Source organism: Podarcis erhardii (genome assembly GCF_964252035.2).
Source record: "Podarcis erhardii genome assembly, chromosome: 7".
Lineage (NCBI taxonomy): Eukaryota > Metazoa > Chordata > Lepidosauria > Squamata > Lacertidae > Podarcis > Podarcis erhardii.
Genome location: NC_138511.1, coordinates 55,464,949 through 55,482,530, shown reverse-complemented (window position 1 = coordinate 55,482,530; position 17,582 = coordinate 55,464,949). Strand labels below are relative to the sequence as shown.

Genomic DNA, 17,582 nt, shown 5'->3' with positions numbered 1-17,582 from the left:
TGAGCAGTTTTGGGTTTCACAACCTGTGCAGAGTTGCTTGCACAAAAGTTAGTCAGAGAGCATCTTTGATCATATTGGAAACAAGGCAACTTGGGGGTTAGACATTTTGCTGTTACATATCATCAAGTTTACTATTGGTTTTCCAGATGTTGCTGAACTACAACATCAACCCTAGCAAGCATGATCAGTGGCCATGTACAATGGAAGCTATAGTTCAGCAACATATGCAGGGCCATTGTGTGTGTCAGTGGTTGTGCTTAAGCCCATTCTGCCCCTGCCCTGTTCTACCGCCTTCCGGGGCCAAAAGCACCACACATGTTGGTGGTCGCGTGTCAGTTGGATGTGCACAGAATGTTCACTGCCTGTACAAAGTAGAGAATCCAAGCAATGGCTCCTAATTTTCCTTGTTTCCTTTCACTCAAGTCACTAGTTATGGTGTCTTGTGGTTTCCACAATTTGAAGTGCTGAGCAAGTGTGAAATCTTGGTATCTGCTACTTACAAAGCAGGTGACTAGCCTTTATGGTTGCAGACAGGCTTAAGGAGGCCTGGCAGAGTGTGATGCAAAAGAAAATCCAGAAGCCAGAATGAACTGAGTTTCATAGCCATAAAGTGGATGGGACTTCATTCCTTTGTCCAGTAATGGCTGCTAATTTGAGACCCTCTTATCCCTCCTAATCAAATCTTTTTCGTTAACCCTTCCCTTAGCCTGTACTATTTTTTGTTGTTGTTGGAAAAATTATAAATGTCTGTATTATGTGAGCACACTAATTTGAATATGATTGTAGAATTTGGATTGTTTTGGTGCAGAATTTGGAAGAGTGGGGAAATGCAGAATAGATGCAGCCTTGTTTAAAGTGCATCAGTGTAATTGAAACCCCAAAGCTCAGTGTCTTACTTGGTTGGCAACTAATTTTAGAAAGGAGCTGTATTTTTGAATTGGACAACAGCTGAAGGGTTGACAACATTGTCTCTGCACACTAACACTTGCTGCACAGTCAGAGATGCAGGCAAAGGATGCTACACCTTGGGCAAGGTGATTGAGCGCGTGGTTGCTGAACAACTCCAGGCACGCCTGGAGGATGCGGACCATTTGGATCCCTTCCAATTGGGATTTGGGCCTCATCATGGGACTGAAACTGCCTTGGTCGCGCTGGTTGATGATCTCCGGCGAGCTAGGGATAAAGGTGAGAGTTGTTTCCTAGTTCTGCTGGATCTCTCAGCGGCCTTTGATACAATCGACCATAACATCCTTCTGGACCGTCTAGAGGGGCTGGGAGCTGGGGGCACTGTTATACAGTGGTTTCACTCCTTCCTCCTGGTCCGTGTTCAGAAAGTGGTGGTGGGGGATGAGTGTTCAGACCCCTGGGCCCTCACTTGTGGGGTGCCTCAGGGTTCCGTCCTCTCCCCCATGCTTTTTAACATCTATATGAAGCTCCTGGGAGAGATCATCAGGGGGTTTGGACTGGGTGTCCATCAATATGCAGATGATACCCAGCTCTACCTCTCTTTTAAATCAGAACCAGTGAAGGCGGTGAAGGTCCTGTGTGAGTGCCTGGAGGCGGTTGGAGGATGGATGGCGGCTAATGGATTGAAGTTGAATCCTGACAAGACAGAAGTACTGTTTTTGGGGGACAGGGGGCGGGCTGGTGTGGAGGACTCCGTGGTCCTGAATAGGGTAACTGTGCCTCTGAAGGACCAGGTGCACAGCCTGGGAGTCATTTTGGACTCACAACTGTCCATGGAGGCGCAGGTCACTTCTGTATCCAGGGCAGCTGTCTACCAACTGCACCTGGTACGCAGGCTGAGACCCTACCTGCCCGCGGACTGTCTCGCCAGAGTGGTGCATGCTCTGGTTATCTCCCGCTTGGACTACTGCAATGCGCTCTACGTGGGGCTACCTTTGAAGGTGACTCGGAAACTACAACTAATCCAGAATGCGGCAGCTAGACTGGTGACTGGGGGCAGCCGCCGAGACCACATAACACCGGTCTTGAAAGACCTACATTGGCTCCCAGTACGTTTCCGAGCACAATTCAAAGTGCTGGTGTTGACCTTTAAAGCCCTAAACGGCCTCGGCCCAGTATACCTGAAGGAGCGTCTCCACCCCCATCTTTCTGCCCGGACGCTGAGGTCCAGCGTCGAGGGCCTTCTGGCGGTTCCCTCATTGCGAGAAGCAAAGCTACAGGGAACCAGGCAGAGGGCCTTCTCGGTAGTGGCGCTCACCCTGTGGAACGCCCTCCCATCAGATGTCAAAGCGATAAATAACTACCTTACATTCAGAAGACATCTTAAGGCAGCCCTGTTCAGGGAAGTTTTTAATGTGTGATATTTTAGTGTATTTTTGGTTTCTATGGAAGCCGCCCAGAGTGGCTGGGGAAACCCAGCCAGATGGGCGAGGTACAAATAATAAATTATTATTATTATTACACCCTTTTTTCTCTTTCTGAGTGTGACTTGGGCAGAGTTTTCTCCTTATTCTGCATACAATTGTTGAAACATGGGCAGGCATCTCTTTCCCATGCCCTGCCTAGTGAAGAGTTTTTGGCAGAGCTGCCCCCCCCCTCCATTCTTACGCACTTCAGCTGCTTTGCTTTGAGTGGCAAAGCACATGATCAGCAATGTCTTGTGATGTATCAGTTTCTGGACTATATACAACATCAGATTGTAGGGTCAGGACTGAATGCTCCCCCACATTAAAAAAAACACAAAACATTTAAATGCACAAAAATGAGACTCATAGAGTTGTGGGTTCAAGGCCCATGCTGGGCAAAAACAATCCTGCTTTGCAGAGAGTTGACTAGATGACCCTCGTGGTCCCTTCCGACTCTATAATTCTATGAAACAAGCCCCCTCAAAGCTAGTACACATATAAAACTAACATGTAAGGCAGAAGTATTTCCCTTGCCTTTTCCCTCACATGCTAGTTAAGAGTGTGCAGGGAGTCTTTGTTCAATATTTAGTTCCTGCTCTGCACTAGTACAGTCAAACAGTTAATATAACATGATTAGTTATGAGCAGCTTCAGTGCATAAGCCCTCTGCTTGTGTTTCCAATTCACACAGAAGAAACCAGTTAAGGTGTATGATTAGGGGGATTAGGACCAGGGGACTATAAATGGGGAAGCCTGATGGCTGTCAAGTGCGCTTGATGAATGTGTGTTCTTGATATGAGTTCAGAATGTTCTTGAGTCCTGGCTGCTGACTACTTGAAGTTTGATTCAACTATGATTGCAATCTGTTGAGGGACACAGACACAAGTAGCATTATTTTGCCTTCCCACTCTTTCTCCCTGCCATTAAATCTCATTCATAATGCCACACTGTTGAAACTGGCAGAAAAGCCTGCTCTCTTCTAGATTTGGAATATTACTGAAATCTTAAAGAATTTTTTGTACATCAGCTAAGTCACTCTTTGGCTATAATTTAGTAAGCTAGTGATTTTTAGACCTTGCATGAAGCTTTTCTCACGTTCCCTTTTGTAAGCCACGCTGATTCTTATGGGAAGCTTTCTTCCGATGTGTGTTTTGAGTGTGTGGATTCTTTTATTATGTAGAGAAACAGGTCAGAATAGTATGAAAAACCAAGGCCTTCCAAGACATTTTCCAACTTCAACTTGTGTTGCCAGGCTCTTGAAATTTTCTCCAAATGAGTTATGACTGGCATTCCCCACGACCGAGAGTATAATGGAGTGCTTTGAGAGAGCCTTGTGCTCTGTTCAGAATGTTACTCAGCCTTCTAAATGAGTGGAATGCAAGTCCTACTAAGCTAATGTGTTCACCTCACCTAAGCTGCTCAAAAATTTCATTTTTTACAAATGAAATTTGTTATTTTTCTGCACATATATTTGTGGTGTCAGACAAGGAAGCTTGTCTCTATTACTAGCCTTTCTCTCCTCATTCAAATTTTTGTGAAGTTCCAGAAAAATTGAACATTGTGTCCCCTGTATATGGTTTTATATACAAAATATGGTTGAAAGAACTCAGAAGAAACTTAATGGTGGAGAGTCGACATCCATTTTTATTTGAATCTTTATGTTCGGATCTAAAAAAAATATCTGTACAGAGACTGAGTGCCATTGCATAGCACTTTTCAATTACCAGGGTGCTCATGCATCCTATGCATTTTTCAGAGTTCCGAACAATAAAGCTACCCTTTTTTCCTGCAGCAAAAGTGAGTATTCTGTTTCTCCAGGGGTGCTGTGCAGCTTGTTAACAAGAGAGCATGAATATTTCTCCACCCTGAAAGCAAAGCTCTTGCTGTCCATAACATGAGGATAGGATGTTAGCACTACATGGGGTATTGTGAGAGCATTCTGCTAAAGGGAGAAATTTGGAGTTTTGAATGTGTGCAAAAATTTTATAGATGCTCTACAAAGTTGTTGTTTTTTTAAGTCCTAGTGGGTTTATAGTCTTAACAGACACAATACAAAAGTCAATGGCTGGGGAGGGTACAGGGAGGGAGCTAATTCAAGCATTAATTATTCATAAAAGAGTATTTTAGTACCCTTAACGAAGTGGGTATCAGAAAGCTTGTGTGCGGGATATTGACTATAGTTGTTGCTGCATCTAATGATCTTGATCCTGATAATTCTGGGGTTTTTCATAAGGCCCAGGCATTGAGGCTGCTGGAATCATGAGTCCTCAGACAGAATTAAAAGCATTTTTTTCTGGGCAGTATATTACAGCAGCACCAGAGTAGGATCTTCTGTTGTGGTCTGTTTGGAGATAGGAATGGGATGTGGCTGCTTGGAAAATCAAGACAAAGCGGTTGGAGGACTGGACTTTTGGCAATGGTTTATGCCAGCAATGACTTGCTTTTTTACTTGGTAGCCTGCATGGATCTACTGATTTTTATATTAATTAGTTTATTAAACTTATTAGTCACTTGTCACCCAACTGTCTCCAAGCGACTTGCAATAAAGAAAAATATATGCAAATATGTAATTTCATCCTCTGCTTCTTACCAGACCTAAATGGATCAGAATATCAGGCTAGAATAACTCTTAAATGGGCAATTACATCTTTCCTAACTGCCTTGGCCTTTGTGCTAGCACAGGGCAGTCCAACTTTTCATACCAAGTGGGTTACAAGAGTACTTTGACACACTGCTTTGTCGTGTGGGGGCAGAGAACGAGGCCAAAATTTGGTGCCCTTCCCCCAAGTCTTCCCACTGCCTTCCCAAGCCAGCTAAGTGAGGTGCTGAGTTTGGGGAAGGAGGCATGAGGCTCTTACAGGGCCCTAGATCCCTCCGACCTCCTTCCCAAAGCTGGGAAGGCGCTAGCTATGCTTTGGTAAGGAGGATGGAGGAACCTAGGACCCTGTCAGAGTCCTCAACCCTGCTTTGGAGTGGGGGGTGTATCAAATGTTGCTGAGGGCCACAAAAAAGCCTTGAAGGCCGCACATTGGACCACCCTGTGCTAGCAGCACAGCACATTGGATGGCAGGCGTTAAGACTTCCTCTGCCCAGCTGTTACAGGAGAAACCAATCCATGAAGTGCCTGCTTCAGGTGATGTAGGATCCAAAGTGTTTTGACTTCAAGATCTTATTTTAGACCCAGTTCATGTGGCTCAGATAATGTTGGCTGGAGCGGGGAGGGGGGGGGGTTCTGCTCAAACAAGTTGGGATCCAGCCCAAGCCAGTGCCTCATAGGAACTTTATGAGTGCATAACACTACGCTTGTACAGCTCCCATTTATTTTGGCGAATGTACAGGAAAAGAAAATGGCTCTTTGTCTTGTTTGCAGAGCATTCATTCTGCATGCTGTTTTCTGTCATGTCTGCAGACCCAAGGCAGGGATGTCTTTGTATAGCTTGATCAAGGAGGGGGTTCAAACTGCACTGGCAGGTGGCTTTTCATAACACGTGTGTGGGAAGCTGTTCGTCCTGAGAGCAACTCCTACACCCATCTTCCCTAGGCATGTTCAGGTGATACCAGTGCCCAGGAGAGGTCTCAACAGATCCTAATGGTTCACACACAGAGAAAATAGCTTTTACCATAGTACACTTGGCTGGGTGGGTTTGGAAATTGTGCTTTTCCACCTCTTTTTTTTTTGTTTCCTCCTTTCCCCATTATAAAAAAAAATGGTGCAGCTTGGATTCTTAGAATAGATGCAGCCAATATTCCCTTGCATTCTTCATCATCTGTAATTTTATGAAGGATTTGAAATTGGTAGAGCATATTCTTCTGCATGGTTTTTTTTTGCTTTTTTACTGTTCTGGACTGCTAGACATGTCAATGGAAAATCCTCTATAAGACATCTGGAATACACCAGGATCCATAAGCTTTTGGGGATGAAATATGTTGATTGTTCCCCCTCTTCTGCAGAGGTTTCAGAGTTTTCTGCAGAGGTTTCCGACTTTGCGAGTCCCAACCTAAGCATATCTGTACATGGCACTTAAATCAAAGCAGATTCTCCTGCCCACAAATATTCTTTCAGTTATAAAAGTCAGATTGAAATTGTATCTGTTTTTGTTGTTACAGCACGCAATTACCATGCATAGTTTATCAGTAGAACTATGAATTAGAAAATTAGAAGTTTGGTTTTATATCTTTGTGATTAAAATCTAAAGCAGTGGTTTTATTTGCCTTGTGTTGACTCCTTGTTATAGAACGCAGTGCTGTCTCCCAGCAACCTTGACTTTTTAGACTCTTAGCTTCACAGAAGACTTTTCTTTGGCAATTTTAAAACCTACCCTAGGCATGCGTGTCTGCTGTCTTCAGGGCTGAGGATAAGCAAGTGTTGATTTTGCTTTGTCGTAGTGTTTGAGAACCCTTTGTTGTCCAAGCAGAGAAGAAATAGTTAATGTTGTGTGTAATGTGTATTTCTTAAACTGGAACTTCTTATACAGAAACCCAGTTTTCACCAAGCAAACACATTGTGGAATTGAATCATGGCTTGGACCTGAGATGTTTAGAGTCCGTATCCTCAGGCATAACCTTCCATATTGAGGAGTCTTGTACATAATAACGAAAGAGCAGTCTGCTGCTGCTGCTGCTGCTGCTGTAGCAGCAGCAGTAACAACAACAATCTGACTGGGTTGCCCCAGCCAGTCTGGGTGGATAATAATCTCCAGAAACAGGGAATAGGGATGGTGGATAGGGCGTGCCTAAATTTAGTAAAACCTGGAAATGCTTCTTAGTAGAAGTCTAAATGAACCATCTTGGTGAAGCATAAAGCACTTATTTATAATATATTATTAGCAGCAAAAAAAAATTATTGCTGAACAGCAAAATCTAAAGGTTCACTTTATATGTAAGAACAATTGAGAGATTTGAAGGTAGCTGAAATGAATACTCTGACAAATCTGCTATATAATTTAGAGGGGAAGATCAATTGCGATCTTGTGTAGAGATTGTTATCCTGTCTGAACAAAATCCCAGGATGATTTACAAATAGATGGGCATTCTTCATCACATTTGGGAAACCTTGATGTCGATGCCTTCCTTTTTTACTTGTAATGATGTGATTAATGTTGGCAGCTACCTTTTAATATTTGTCATGAAGTTTATCTATTACAGCTACATGCATATAAGTCCTGTCCCAACTTTTTGGCTATTTGTTTTGTATGGTTGTTTCTAAGCATTTTGTTTGTGGTCGTTGCAGATAAGACCTATTAAGCACTGCTATGCTCGTATTCATACTTTATTTATTTACTTACTGCTATTTCATTCCTAACCTTGCAAGTACATGCAGAAAATACTACAAAAGTTGTGTGATGCATTCTAGATTTTTGTGATTTGTGTTTTTGTTTGATTTTTCTAAATTATTCCAAGTTACATATATTTTATTACAGTAGCTAAGTGTTAGAAAAACCCATTTGCATCAACACAATCAGAGGAAGTTGGCTTGGTATAAAAGGCTAACAATTGTAAATGTGAAACAGAAATATATGTGGTCTGAAGAATTGCATGAAAATGAAGAAATAAAAATAACTGGTTCATTTTTAAGATAATGCATTAACAATAGTAGAAACCCCTAGACTGATCAGCTGTGATGATGTGATGTCATGAGATGCTTACTAACATTCTATTTGTTGAAAGATGTTATGAAGTGATGCCATCCCAAAATGTTGTCAGTTTGCAATAGGGGTTCTCTTATAGTGATTACTTTGGGAAGTACACCACTTAAATAATTTGTTTCTAAAACACTGTGTGTGTTGCAGAGAGACACCATCATCTTGTATTGTTTGACCCATACCTTAAGATCTAGAAGGGCTTCCTTGCTTTAGTGCCTGCCAGTAAAGGCAATTAGACTGATGAGGGTTGATAACTGGACCTTCTGATGGTGGTTCTGAAGTTATGGAGAACAAATACAAAGAGCCTGAAGGCACCATTTCTCTCAGTATTTAAGAAGGCTTTAAAAGCCTATATTTTTTCAAAAGCTTTTGATTAGGGTGGGTATGCCTAATTTATTTTATCCTGATTTTGATAATTTTAATATTTATTACAGTCATACCTTGGGTTGCAGACACTTCAGGTTGCGTTTTTTCGGGTTACGGACCCGCCGAAACCCGAAAGTACCAGAACAGGTTACTTCTGGGTTTTGGCAATCGCACATGTGCAGAAGCACCGAATCGCAACCCGCGTGTGTGCACGTTCACAATCCGAGCATCCACTGTACTGACTGTGTTAAAAGGTTGCGTGAAATGGATTTGTATTTTAAAATATTGTAAGCCACTTTATTGAGGCTGCGTATAAATCCATTAAATTAAATTAAATTAAATCTGAGGTGGAGTATATTATAGATGGTGAAGGGGAGAGTTCATACCTTTCCATTAAAGTGGTTTCGAAAGACTAATGTCAGTAGTGCTGTTGAAAAATATTCATAAAAGAGCAGCCTTTGGCTATTTGTTGTGAGCATGGCAAGCCAGCAAAAGAAGCAGCTTTTTATCACAATCTTTTAGCTGTCTATAAAATTCATTATTGGAGTTCCCTTCTTTAAAAACAAAACCCCAGCTGAAGGAGGGAGAAATACATATTTTGCAGTATTTGAAGTAATTTAGCCTTCTTTCACCTACTCTTTCTTTAGTTGAACTGCAGGAGTAGTAAAACAAAAAACAAAACGCCAGTATTTGCTTTGTTTTTGTTTTTAAATTGTGGATCTGTTTGTCAACTTGGGCTCCTTTGGGAGGAAGGGCAAGATATAAATTCAGTAAATAAATAAAGCATTCTGCTGGATCACAGAGTGGCCAAATATTGGCCTGCACCAGCGCCTCCACCCTTCCTTGTATCCTTAATCTAATTCTACTCATTTAGTTAGCTAGCTATCCCGGTAGTTAGTTTTGTTTGTTTGATTGATTGATTAATATACCACCTTTTTTATAACATCCCAGGGCGGTTCACAGAATAAAATACAGGATAAAAACATGAAAATAAATAAAACAAAACAGCAAAACAATACCCCACTCCCACAGACACATTTTAAATGCTGTAGAATATTAATAAGCCAAAGCCCTCGTTGAAGAGGGTCGTTTTTACCGGGCACCTAAAATATATATAATGAAGGTGCCAGGCGAACCTCCCTAGGGAGAACATTCCACAAAGGGAAGCCACTGCAAAAAAGGCCCTCGTATTGCCCCCCTCCAGACCTCAGATGGAGGAGGCACACAAAGAAGGGCCTCCGATGATGAACGCCGTGTCTGGGATGGGTTTCTATGGGGAGAGACGGTACTTAAGGTATTGCGGTCCTGAACCATTTAAGGATTTATAGGTCAAAACCAGCACTTTCAATCAGGCCCAGAAACTAATTGGCAGCCAATGCAGTTGGTGCAATATGCTCAGACTGTCTTGTCACTGTGAGCAACCTGACTGCTGCATTGTGCACTAGCTGAAGCTTTTGAACCATCTTAAATAAAACAGTTCACTTACCTATAATCTTTTCCTGTTTTTTCCCCCTGCTTAGGAATGACCTAGAGGCCTTAAATACATTTCTGCATCCTTTGGGCTCTACAATCGAGAGAAGCTCCCTGAAAGCACTACTCATTAATGTTAAAAGGAAACTACCTCAGCACACGGAAGGAAAGGTGGAAAGACTTGCAATAAAACAAAACAGTTTTTCTGAATAATGTGTACTTGCAAAGTCTCCAGGAAACAAATTTCCATATTTTTTTCAGTATTAAGATGGGAAATTCAAACGGATTTGACTGACGGGCTCTGTCAAACCAAGAAGCTGTTAAATCTGCTGATGTGAAGGCTCAGTGGCTCTTCAAAGAAAGACGTCTCTGTTAACAATCACTGTTGAACAGTGATTTTGCTCATCCCCTCCTAATACTATTTGAAGCAGTTTCTAACTATTATATTACTTTGAGAAAAATTAAGTTCCTTCAGTGTAAATTAATGTTAACGTCAGGTGTCAAAAATGTGTTGGCAGGAAAACTGCAACAGATTGTTTTGGTTTTTTTGTTTTGTTTTGCCCCCTGCTTTGAAATTGTATCTTGAGTGCACACAATAGAATGCTAAGTGGAAAATAAAGTATTTTTAAAAAACTATCATAGCTAGCTTTTACAATTATAGTTTGTAATAGCAGCAGTGCTGCATTTGAACACTGAATAATACAAAGACAGTAAACCTGCTGCCTTTCTCACTGCTGACACAAATTACCTATCTTTTTTGTTTTTGAAATGCCTCCTATGAAAATTATGTGCATACTCTACTACTGCTACACATAGATCTATTTCCAAGGGAGCAATTCAAGAGGAGGGATTGTTAATTCAAGGAACCTTTGGTCAAGTACTTCCTTATGTATTGCTGCAGTGCACAAGAAAGTAAAATGGACTACAAGCGGCGCTTTTTGCTTGGCGGGTCCAAGCAAAAGGTGCAGCAACACCAGCAGTATCAAGTGCCAGAACTAGGCAAGACTCTGAGTGCACCTTTAGCATCTCCAGCCACCACATCCCCTCTGATTTCTCCGGCTGCTGCTGGCGGCTGCAACCATGCGACTCCAATTGCAGACATCCAGCAGGGAATCTCCAAATATCTGGATGCACTCAATGTATTTTGCCGTGCAAGCGCGTTCCTTACAGATCTTTTCAGCAGTGTATTTCGGAACTCGCACTATTCTAAGGCAGCTATGCAACTGAAAGACGTGCAGGAACATGTCATGGAAGCAGCAAGTCGACTCACAGCAGCAATAAAACCAGAAATAGCAAAAATGCTCATGGAACTGAGTGCTGGAGCAGCGAACTTTAAAGATCAAAAGGAATTCAGCCTACAGGACATTGAGGTGAGTTAACACTGATATCACTGATTTTCTATCCATCTCCTTAAATTGCCTGATATCTGCAAGACCTGCAGAGAAGGTTTAAGCCAGGGATAGGGAACATGTGGTCCTCCCAGATGCTGTTGGACTCCCCGTCAGCTTCAGTGAGCACAGCCAGTGGACAAGTACAGTGGTACCTCTGGTTGTGGATAGGATTCGTTCCGGAGGTCCGGTCGGATCCCAAGGTTTCTGCAACTCGAGGACTGCTTCTGCACATGCACGCGTGGCGAAACCCGGTAAAATACTTCCAGGTTTGCCACGCATGCATCCCAAAGTTTACGTAACCAGAGGGTTAGGTAAACAGAGGTTCAATTGTATTATTGAAGTCCAACAACATGTGGAGGAGCCCATTCCATTTTTGTGCTGTTTTAGTGAAGATAGAAAAAGTATTAATTATACATCTGCACCTTTCTTATTGTCTGCCTGGTGTCTTAAAATGACAGTGACAGCCTTATATTTTTAAAACAAAAAATTGAATTGATATGGTATATTGCAATATCTTATCTAATAATCTGAGAAAAAAATCCTCATATACACAAGAGAAGCAGCCGTTTAAATGTACAGTGTTTTGTGGAATCTTAAACACAACTGTGGACTAGAGTCCACTTCATCAGATGACTAGAGTGTGATCTTTTGTTGGCAAGGTATACACACACATAGGAAAGAAAAATGTAAACAGTAAGTTCAGAGGGAAATAAAGTATTTGAGAATTACATTGCAGCTTAAATGTATATAAAATAAGCACAGGTACCGTTCAAAAACCACTATTGATTATTGTGTCTGATTGGAAAGCCTTTATTGAAGAGTGGTGTAAAAACCCATTTAACCGATATCTAATCTTTGAAGCACCATGGTGAGTATAGCTAAATGTAACTATGGTACTGCAGAGTCCATTCACTTAATGGATAGCTTAGGCATTCAAAGGAGCAATGAGTTTAAAAATACAAGCATGGAGATTCAGGATGGAGATTCAGGAACATGACACACTTTTGGAGGCTTACGGAATCCAATGTATTCCTGAATGCCCTTGGGAAGTTTCTAGTTAGCATGGCTGGCTTTGTCCTGCAGGATTCCATCTTGTCTCCTATGCTGTTTGATATCTATATGAAGCCATTGGGGAAAGCCATCTGGGAATTTGGAAGAGAGTGCTTTCAGTATGCTGTGTTTCTCCTAGTCAGGTGAGGTAGTGGAAGTGCTGAGCTGTAGTCTAGAATTTGCAATTGAGTGTTAATAAGCTGCAGCTCAGTCCCAACAAGATAGAGGTGTTGTGGGTATGTGGGGGTTTTTGGTTCAGGGCGGGGGGGTGTGGATTCAACCTGTTATTGACAGAGTCATAATCCTCTAGAAGAGTAGGGTGCCAGGATGCCTTTGGAGGCAGCCTTTGAAAACTGCCTAGAAGCAACAGTCAGCTCAGAATACAGCTGCTAGGAATTTAATTGGGGAAGATCATTCCAATCATATCTGCAAAGTTTTAGAAGGGGATCACTTGCTACATGTCCACCTCTGAGCCAAATTTAGGGCGCTAGTGTTTCGTTTTAAAGCCCCAAACAGTTTGAACCTAGATATCTCAGAGCACTTTCTCCCATATCAGCTGACTTGTGCTCTGGCTGATGTGTTTTGAAAAAGGATTTTGTGTTTTTAAGAAAGTGAGCTTAGCTGAATTATCCAGTAGGATTGCCATTGTTAGCTACATCTTGAGGGGTTTTGTGTGTGTGTTCCTGTCACATCGTCTTGCCTTTAAGTATTTCTGCAGTAAGTAAAAAAGACAGGTGTCACTTTATTTTGGTTGCATAGCTGCAGTTGCTTGTGTCACATGTGCTACTTTGCCATCTGTACAGGACATGCATAAGTAGTCAGATGCAGGACATTCTTTTGGCTCAACTAAATATACATACAAGTTTTTCAACCTGTTGGTGGGCTTTTGCTGTTAGAGAACAGCTTCATGTCTGAGTGGGGTTTTGAATATGGGTCTTCAGCACTCCAGTCACCACACTGGCACACTCATTTCTCAACTAGATAGAAGTGATAAACACTGTTAAAAGCAGCTTTTGTCCTGCTAAGCCTCTGTTGTTTCTTAGGGTGTATTTCAATGTGGCATGAGGCAGAAATATCTCATTTGTACTCGCTTGTATCACAACATTTCCATGACTTGTCCAAAGCCTGGAGATGTGTCTGTCTGTCTCCACCCCCTGGAGGGGGAAAGTAGTGATGCAAAATACGTGCATCTTGCAGCTTTGAATGACAGTCACGAGTGCAAGTCATTTATGCTTCTGACCTGCATGATGTCTAAAGCTGCCCCCAAGAGTGTTCACCTACTTCCCTATTATTTTCTCTTGGTAGCATGTTGTAAGCAAGATGATGACATTCAAAAGCCCTTACAGGGTTGTCTTTTTAAATTGGGGCTGCATGACATGTTATAAAATTTTCAGGTACACAGTATCAGTACTGCCTGTTCCCAGAATGCACAGCACAAAGTTTGAGGCAAGCACTATACCAGTATGCTGCAGAAATCCAGGCCCCAGGATACATCCATTGCTTACATATGGAGCCAAAAATGTATGTGAACACACATGTGTCACAATTCAGATTGTGTAACAGATAATAAAATTGACCTTGAGATGGAAAAGAAGCAGAGAGAATTTCATCCTAGTTCTATATTGTTACATTATAAAACACTCAATGGACACTTTAGCTGGTGTCCACAAATCTGCTTTGTTCAGCAGCACAGGAACACAGAAATCTGCCTGGTACTGAGTCAGACCATTGCATTTAGCTCAGTCTTCTACTACTGAGAGCAGCTTCCCAACATTTTAGATAGGGGAGACTCCTAGCCCTACATCCCTGCCCCTGAGTTCTTGTTTGTGCTGCAGTTTGGTGGAAGTGAGAAGCAGCAGCAGTTTCTTCCATTTGTTGATTATGTTATCCAGGCTTTTGTGTAAATGTGAGAACAACTCCCTTCACCTGTGTTAGGTATGGATGGTGAGCACAGAGGCTGGCTCTTAAACCATACCAGTCTACACCACTGCTGCCCCCCACCCCCTTTAGTTATAATGTTTTAGAAAGGGAACCAACACAGTAGATTTGTTTTTGTATCACTTTTTAGAGTTGTACTTTCTGCAATCTTGCAAAATAGTCTGCAGTACTGCAAAAATGTGTTCTTGCTGTTTGCCTTAACCAGTGGCCCCCAGAAGAAAGGAGTTTTTCTGTTGGAGTGTGCTCTGGAGTCTCATCAGTTTCAACTTTTAAAATAAGCTTTACTAATAATTTGAGACAAGTAGCCCTTGGCCTAAATAAACTGAATTCTGTAAGAACCCAGAATCAGAGTGTCATTCTTTCCATAAGAATCGTATTGACAGGCTTAACCATTGCAATATTTTTTTTACGTGTGTGTGTCTGTGTGTGTGTGTATGCTAGCTGAATACTTCTTAAAATAAGGAAACTGCACTGGAGAGGCCAGTCGGCATACCTAAACTGTTCAGTTTAAACTTTGTACAAAGAGGGGAAATGATCGAATCATAAAGGAATGCTGAAGGGAGACTAGATGGAATGGGCAGGGAGGGGGAGCCACTACCACCAGCAGTTCTGCTTAAGTAGAATTAGCTGTTAGCATTTTGACAAACTCAGCCAGTAAATGAATTTATTAAAAGGGGAAACGTATTCTAAAAAGAAGTCACATATCTATTTGCCTTATTGAAATACTTATTTAAATTTATTTAAAGCATTTTTATCCCCCTCTTCAGCTGAAACAGGCTGTAGAGCAAGTTACAGTTATCAATGATAATACAGTCTCTGTCCTTGGGTATACAATCTAAAAGGCACAAAAGGAAAAGGAATTGGTAGGGGTGGGGAAACAAGCTCTTAGTTACAGAGAACTGTGATTTACTGGTCTTTTAGATGGAAGGGGCCGTGGAGGCCCATGTCTCCCTCTCTTATAGCCTGACTGAACGGCTGCTTGTGCATGCTACATACTCCAAAAATGAGGCAAGCAAATGTACTTTACTGCAGTTATTGTGTCTAGTGCATTTAACCACAGAATCCTCAAAATACTGGGTTGTAGCCAACTAAGTTCTACTCAGAGTAGACCCATTGAAATTAATGGACATGACTAACTTAGGTCATTGTGTGGGAGGAGTGGCAACTCAGTTAGATCCCTCAATATGCCACACAGGATGGAGCCTTCAGTGTAAGTAACCACTGCTTCATTTTGTGCTTTTATTAATTTTTAGATTAGATGTAGGGTAATAATGTATTTGTATGAATGTCAATTAGATATTTTCACATGGGAAAATTTAGTTCAAACACTAGAATACACTTGCAAATAACTGAATGGAAGAATATCCTTTTGTTTTTGTTTTTTTAATTTCATAGGTACTTGGACGATGTTTCTTGACAGTGATGCAGGTTCATTTTCAGTTTTTATCCCAAGCATTGCAGAAGGTCCAACCAGTGGCTCATTCATGTTTTACGGAAGCTGTAGCTCAGGAAAGAAAGAATTCTAATATGGCTGAGACATCCAGTGCAAGTCCCACAATTGAGCTAGAAGAAGCTGTGCGGTCATGGAGAGGAGCGGCTGAGGTAAAGATGTAATTGCTGTGTTGCTGGATCTGGTCAACAGTCCAAAATTCAGTGTTCTGTCTCCACCTAGGTGCTGCTAGGTAGCTCCCAAGCATAGCCTATTTATTTATATTTCATAAAAAATGTATACTGCTTGATTGTAAGAAAAAAACTCAAAGCAGCTTTAAAAAACCCTCAAGGGCTTGAAAGTGGTAACATACATTTAGTTCTGGCAAAGTGGCTTTACTTTTCATAGTGGTGGTAACTTGCAGCTTGTGTGTTGCTAATCTTTTGGTTTCTAAAACTACCAAAAGACTGAAGAATTCTACAGAAAATCAGGCCTTTGGCTACAGAATGATAAGCTAGAGGTTCCAGCAAGCCACCATGAGGTTGGGAGTATAATGTACTCCGTAAAGTCAAGTGGTATCTCTAGCTGCATTAGGGAATGCGCATATATTGGTTGAATTTTGTACATTCTCTTACCTTCATGCATAATTCCCAGCTTACACTCATCTTAACATTTATATGTATTTTTAATGTGTTGGTATCTGTAATTATTTGTTAATTTAATTAAAGTAATCCACATACACAAAGTTCTCCCTCCCACCTCGACAGTAGTGCTGGCTACCATAATGAGGGTTTGTTAACAAGTTTGTTTAAAAGATTGCAGTCCCCCTGCTGCATCTCCCCCTGCAATGAAAAATCAGTCATACAAATCTGATGATTAAATTGAGAACTTTAACTAAATTCTGAACCTAAATTAAATAACCCACTTCCCTTCCTGTTTGCTTTCACCATAGTGACTGTGGGGCTCAAAAGTTTATTTTGCCACTTTTGAGCCACTGCTATTTTGTCTTATCCGTTTTTTGTGTCCTCTTTGAAGGCCACATCACGGCTACGAGAAAGGGGTTGTGATGGCTGTTTGGCTGGAATCGAGGTCCAGCAACTCTTCTGCTCCCAGAGTGTGGCAATTCCTGAGCACCAGCTAAAAGAATTGAACTTGAAAATAGACAGTGCTTTGCAGGTTAGTTATATCTTTATATCACCATTTGGGTGAGTATGGAATAAAATATGTAGGGCAGTCTGAGGACTTAAGTAGGGTTGCTGCTGAGCAAGTCCTTTTTAATGAGAGCTTCTGTGCCAACAGCAGAGACTGCTGACATTCTGGAAGCTTTAGCTGCCCCCTCAGCTAAGGGAGGGTGTGATTGATCATGGGGAAGATGTTATTTTCTCTTTTAGGTTAGCAAGGTTTTGTGATGATATTGGGTGGTGGTTGTTTTAAATTCAGGTATGTGATGCATTAAACATTTATCTATTTAATATCAGGCATATAAAGCTGCATTGGAAAGTTTGGGTCACTGTGAATATGCGATGAAGGCTGGCTTCCACTTGAACCCAAAATCTATTGAAGCCAGTTTGCAGGTAAACCCCCCCCCCAATCTTCTTCCAGCAAAGATGTTTACTGTAGATAAAGCTGAATTGCTTGCATATGGATTTCTCCCTGATACATTGCTTTGGTGTTCTGTCTCTAAAGGGCTGTTGCAGTGATGCTGAAGCCCAGCAGACTGGCCGGAGACAGACCCCTTCTCAACCCATTCAGTGTGAGCTCCCCACAGTTCCTGTTCAGATAGGTGCCCACTTCCTAAAAGGAATATCCTTTAATGAGTCGGCGGCAGATAACCTGAAGCTCAAAACGGTAAGTACCCCAAATCTGTATCAAACCCAGTAATATTTTCTTTGTTGGTAGCAAGCTCCGTGTTGATAGATATGCAA

General features: G+C 41.6%; 1 protein-coding gene across 1 annotated transcript in view; it reads left to right on the top strand.

Moving 5' to 3' along the window:
• The window catches only part of GARRE1 (granule associated Rac and RHOG effector 1), a 55,141-nt gene that overhangs the window by 20,478 nt on the left and 17,081 nt on the right, over window positions 1-17,582 (top strand). Inside the window, exons 2-6 of the mRNA XM_081870463.1 lie at window positions 9,900-11,219; window positions 15,624-15,830; window positions 16,693-16,833; window positions 17,136-17,231; window positions 17,344-17,505. Coding sequence (XP_081726589.1) covers window positions 10,737-11,219; window positions 15,624-15,830; window positions 16,693-16,833; window positions 17,136-17,231; window positions 17,344-17,505 — 1,089 coding nt within the window. The 5' untranslated portion in view covers window positions 9,900-10,736. The remainder of the gene's footprint in view (window positions 1-9,899; window positions 11,220-15,623; window positions 15,831-16,692; window positions 16,834-17,135; window positions 17,232-17,343; window positions 17,506-17,582) is intronic.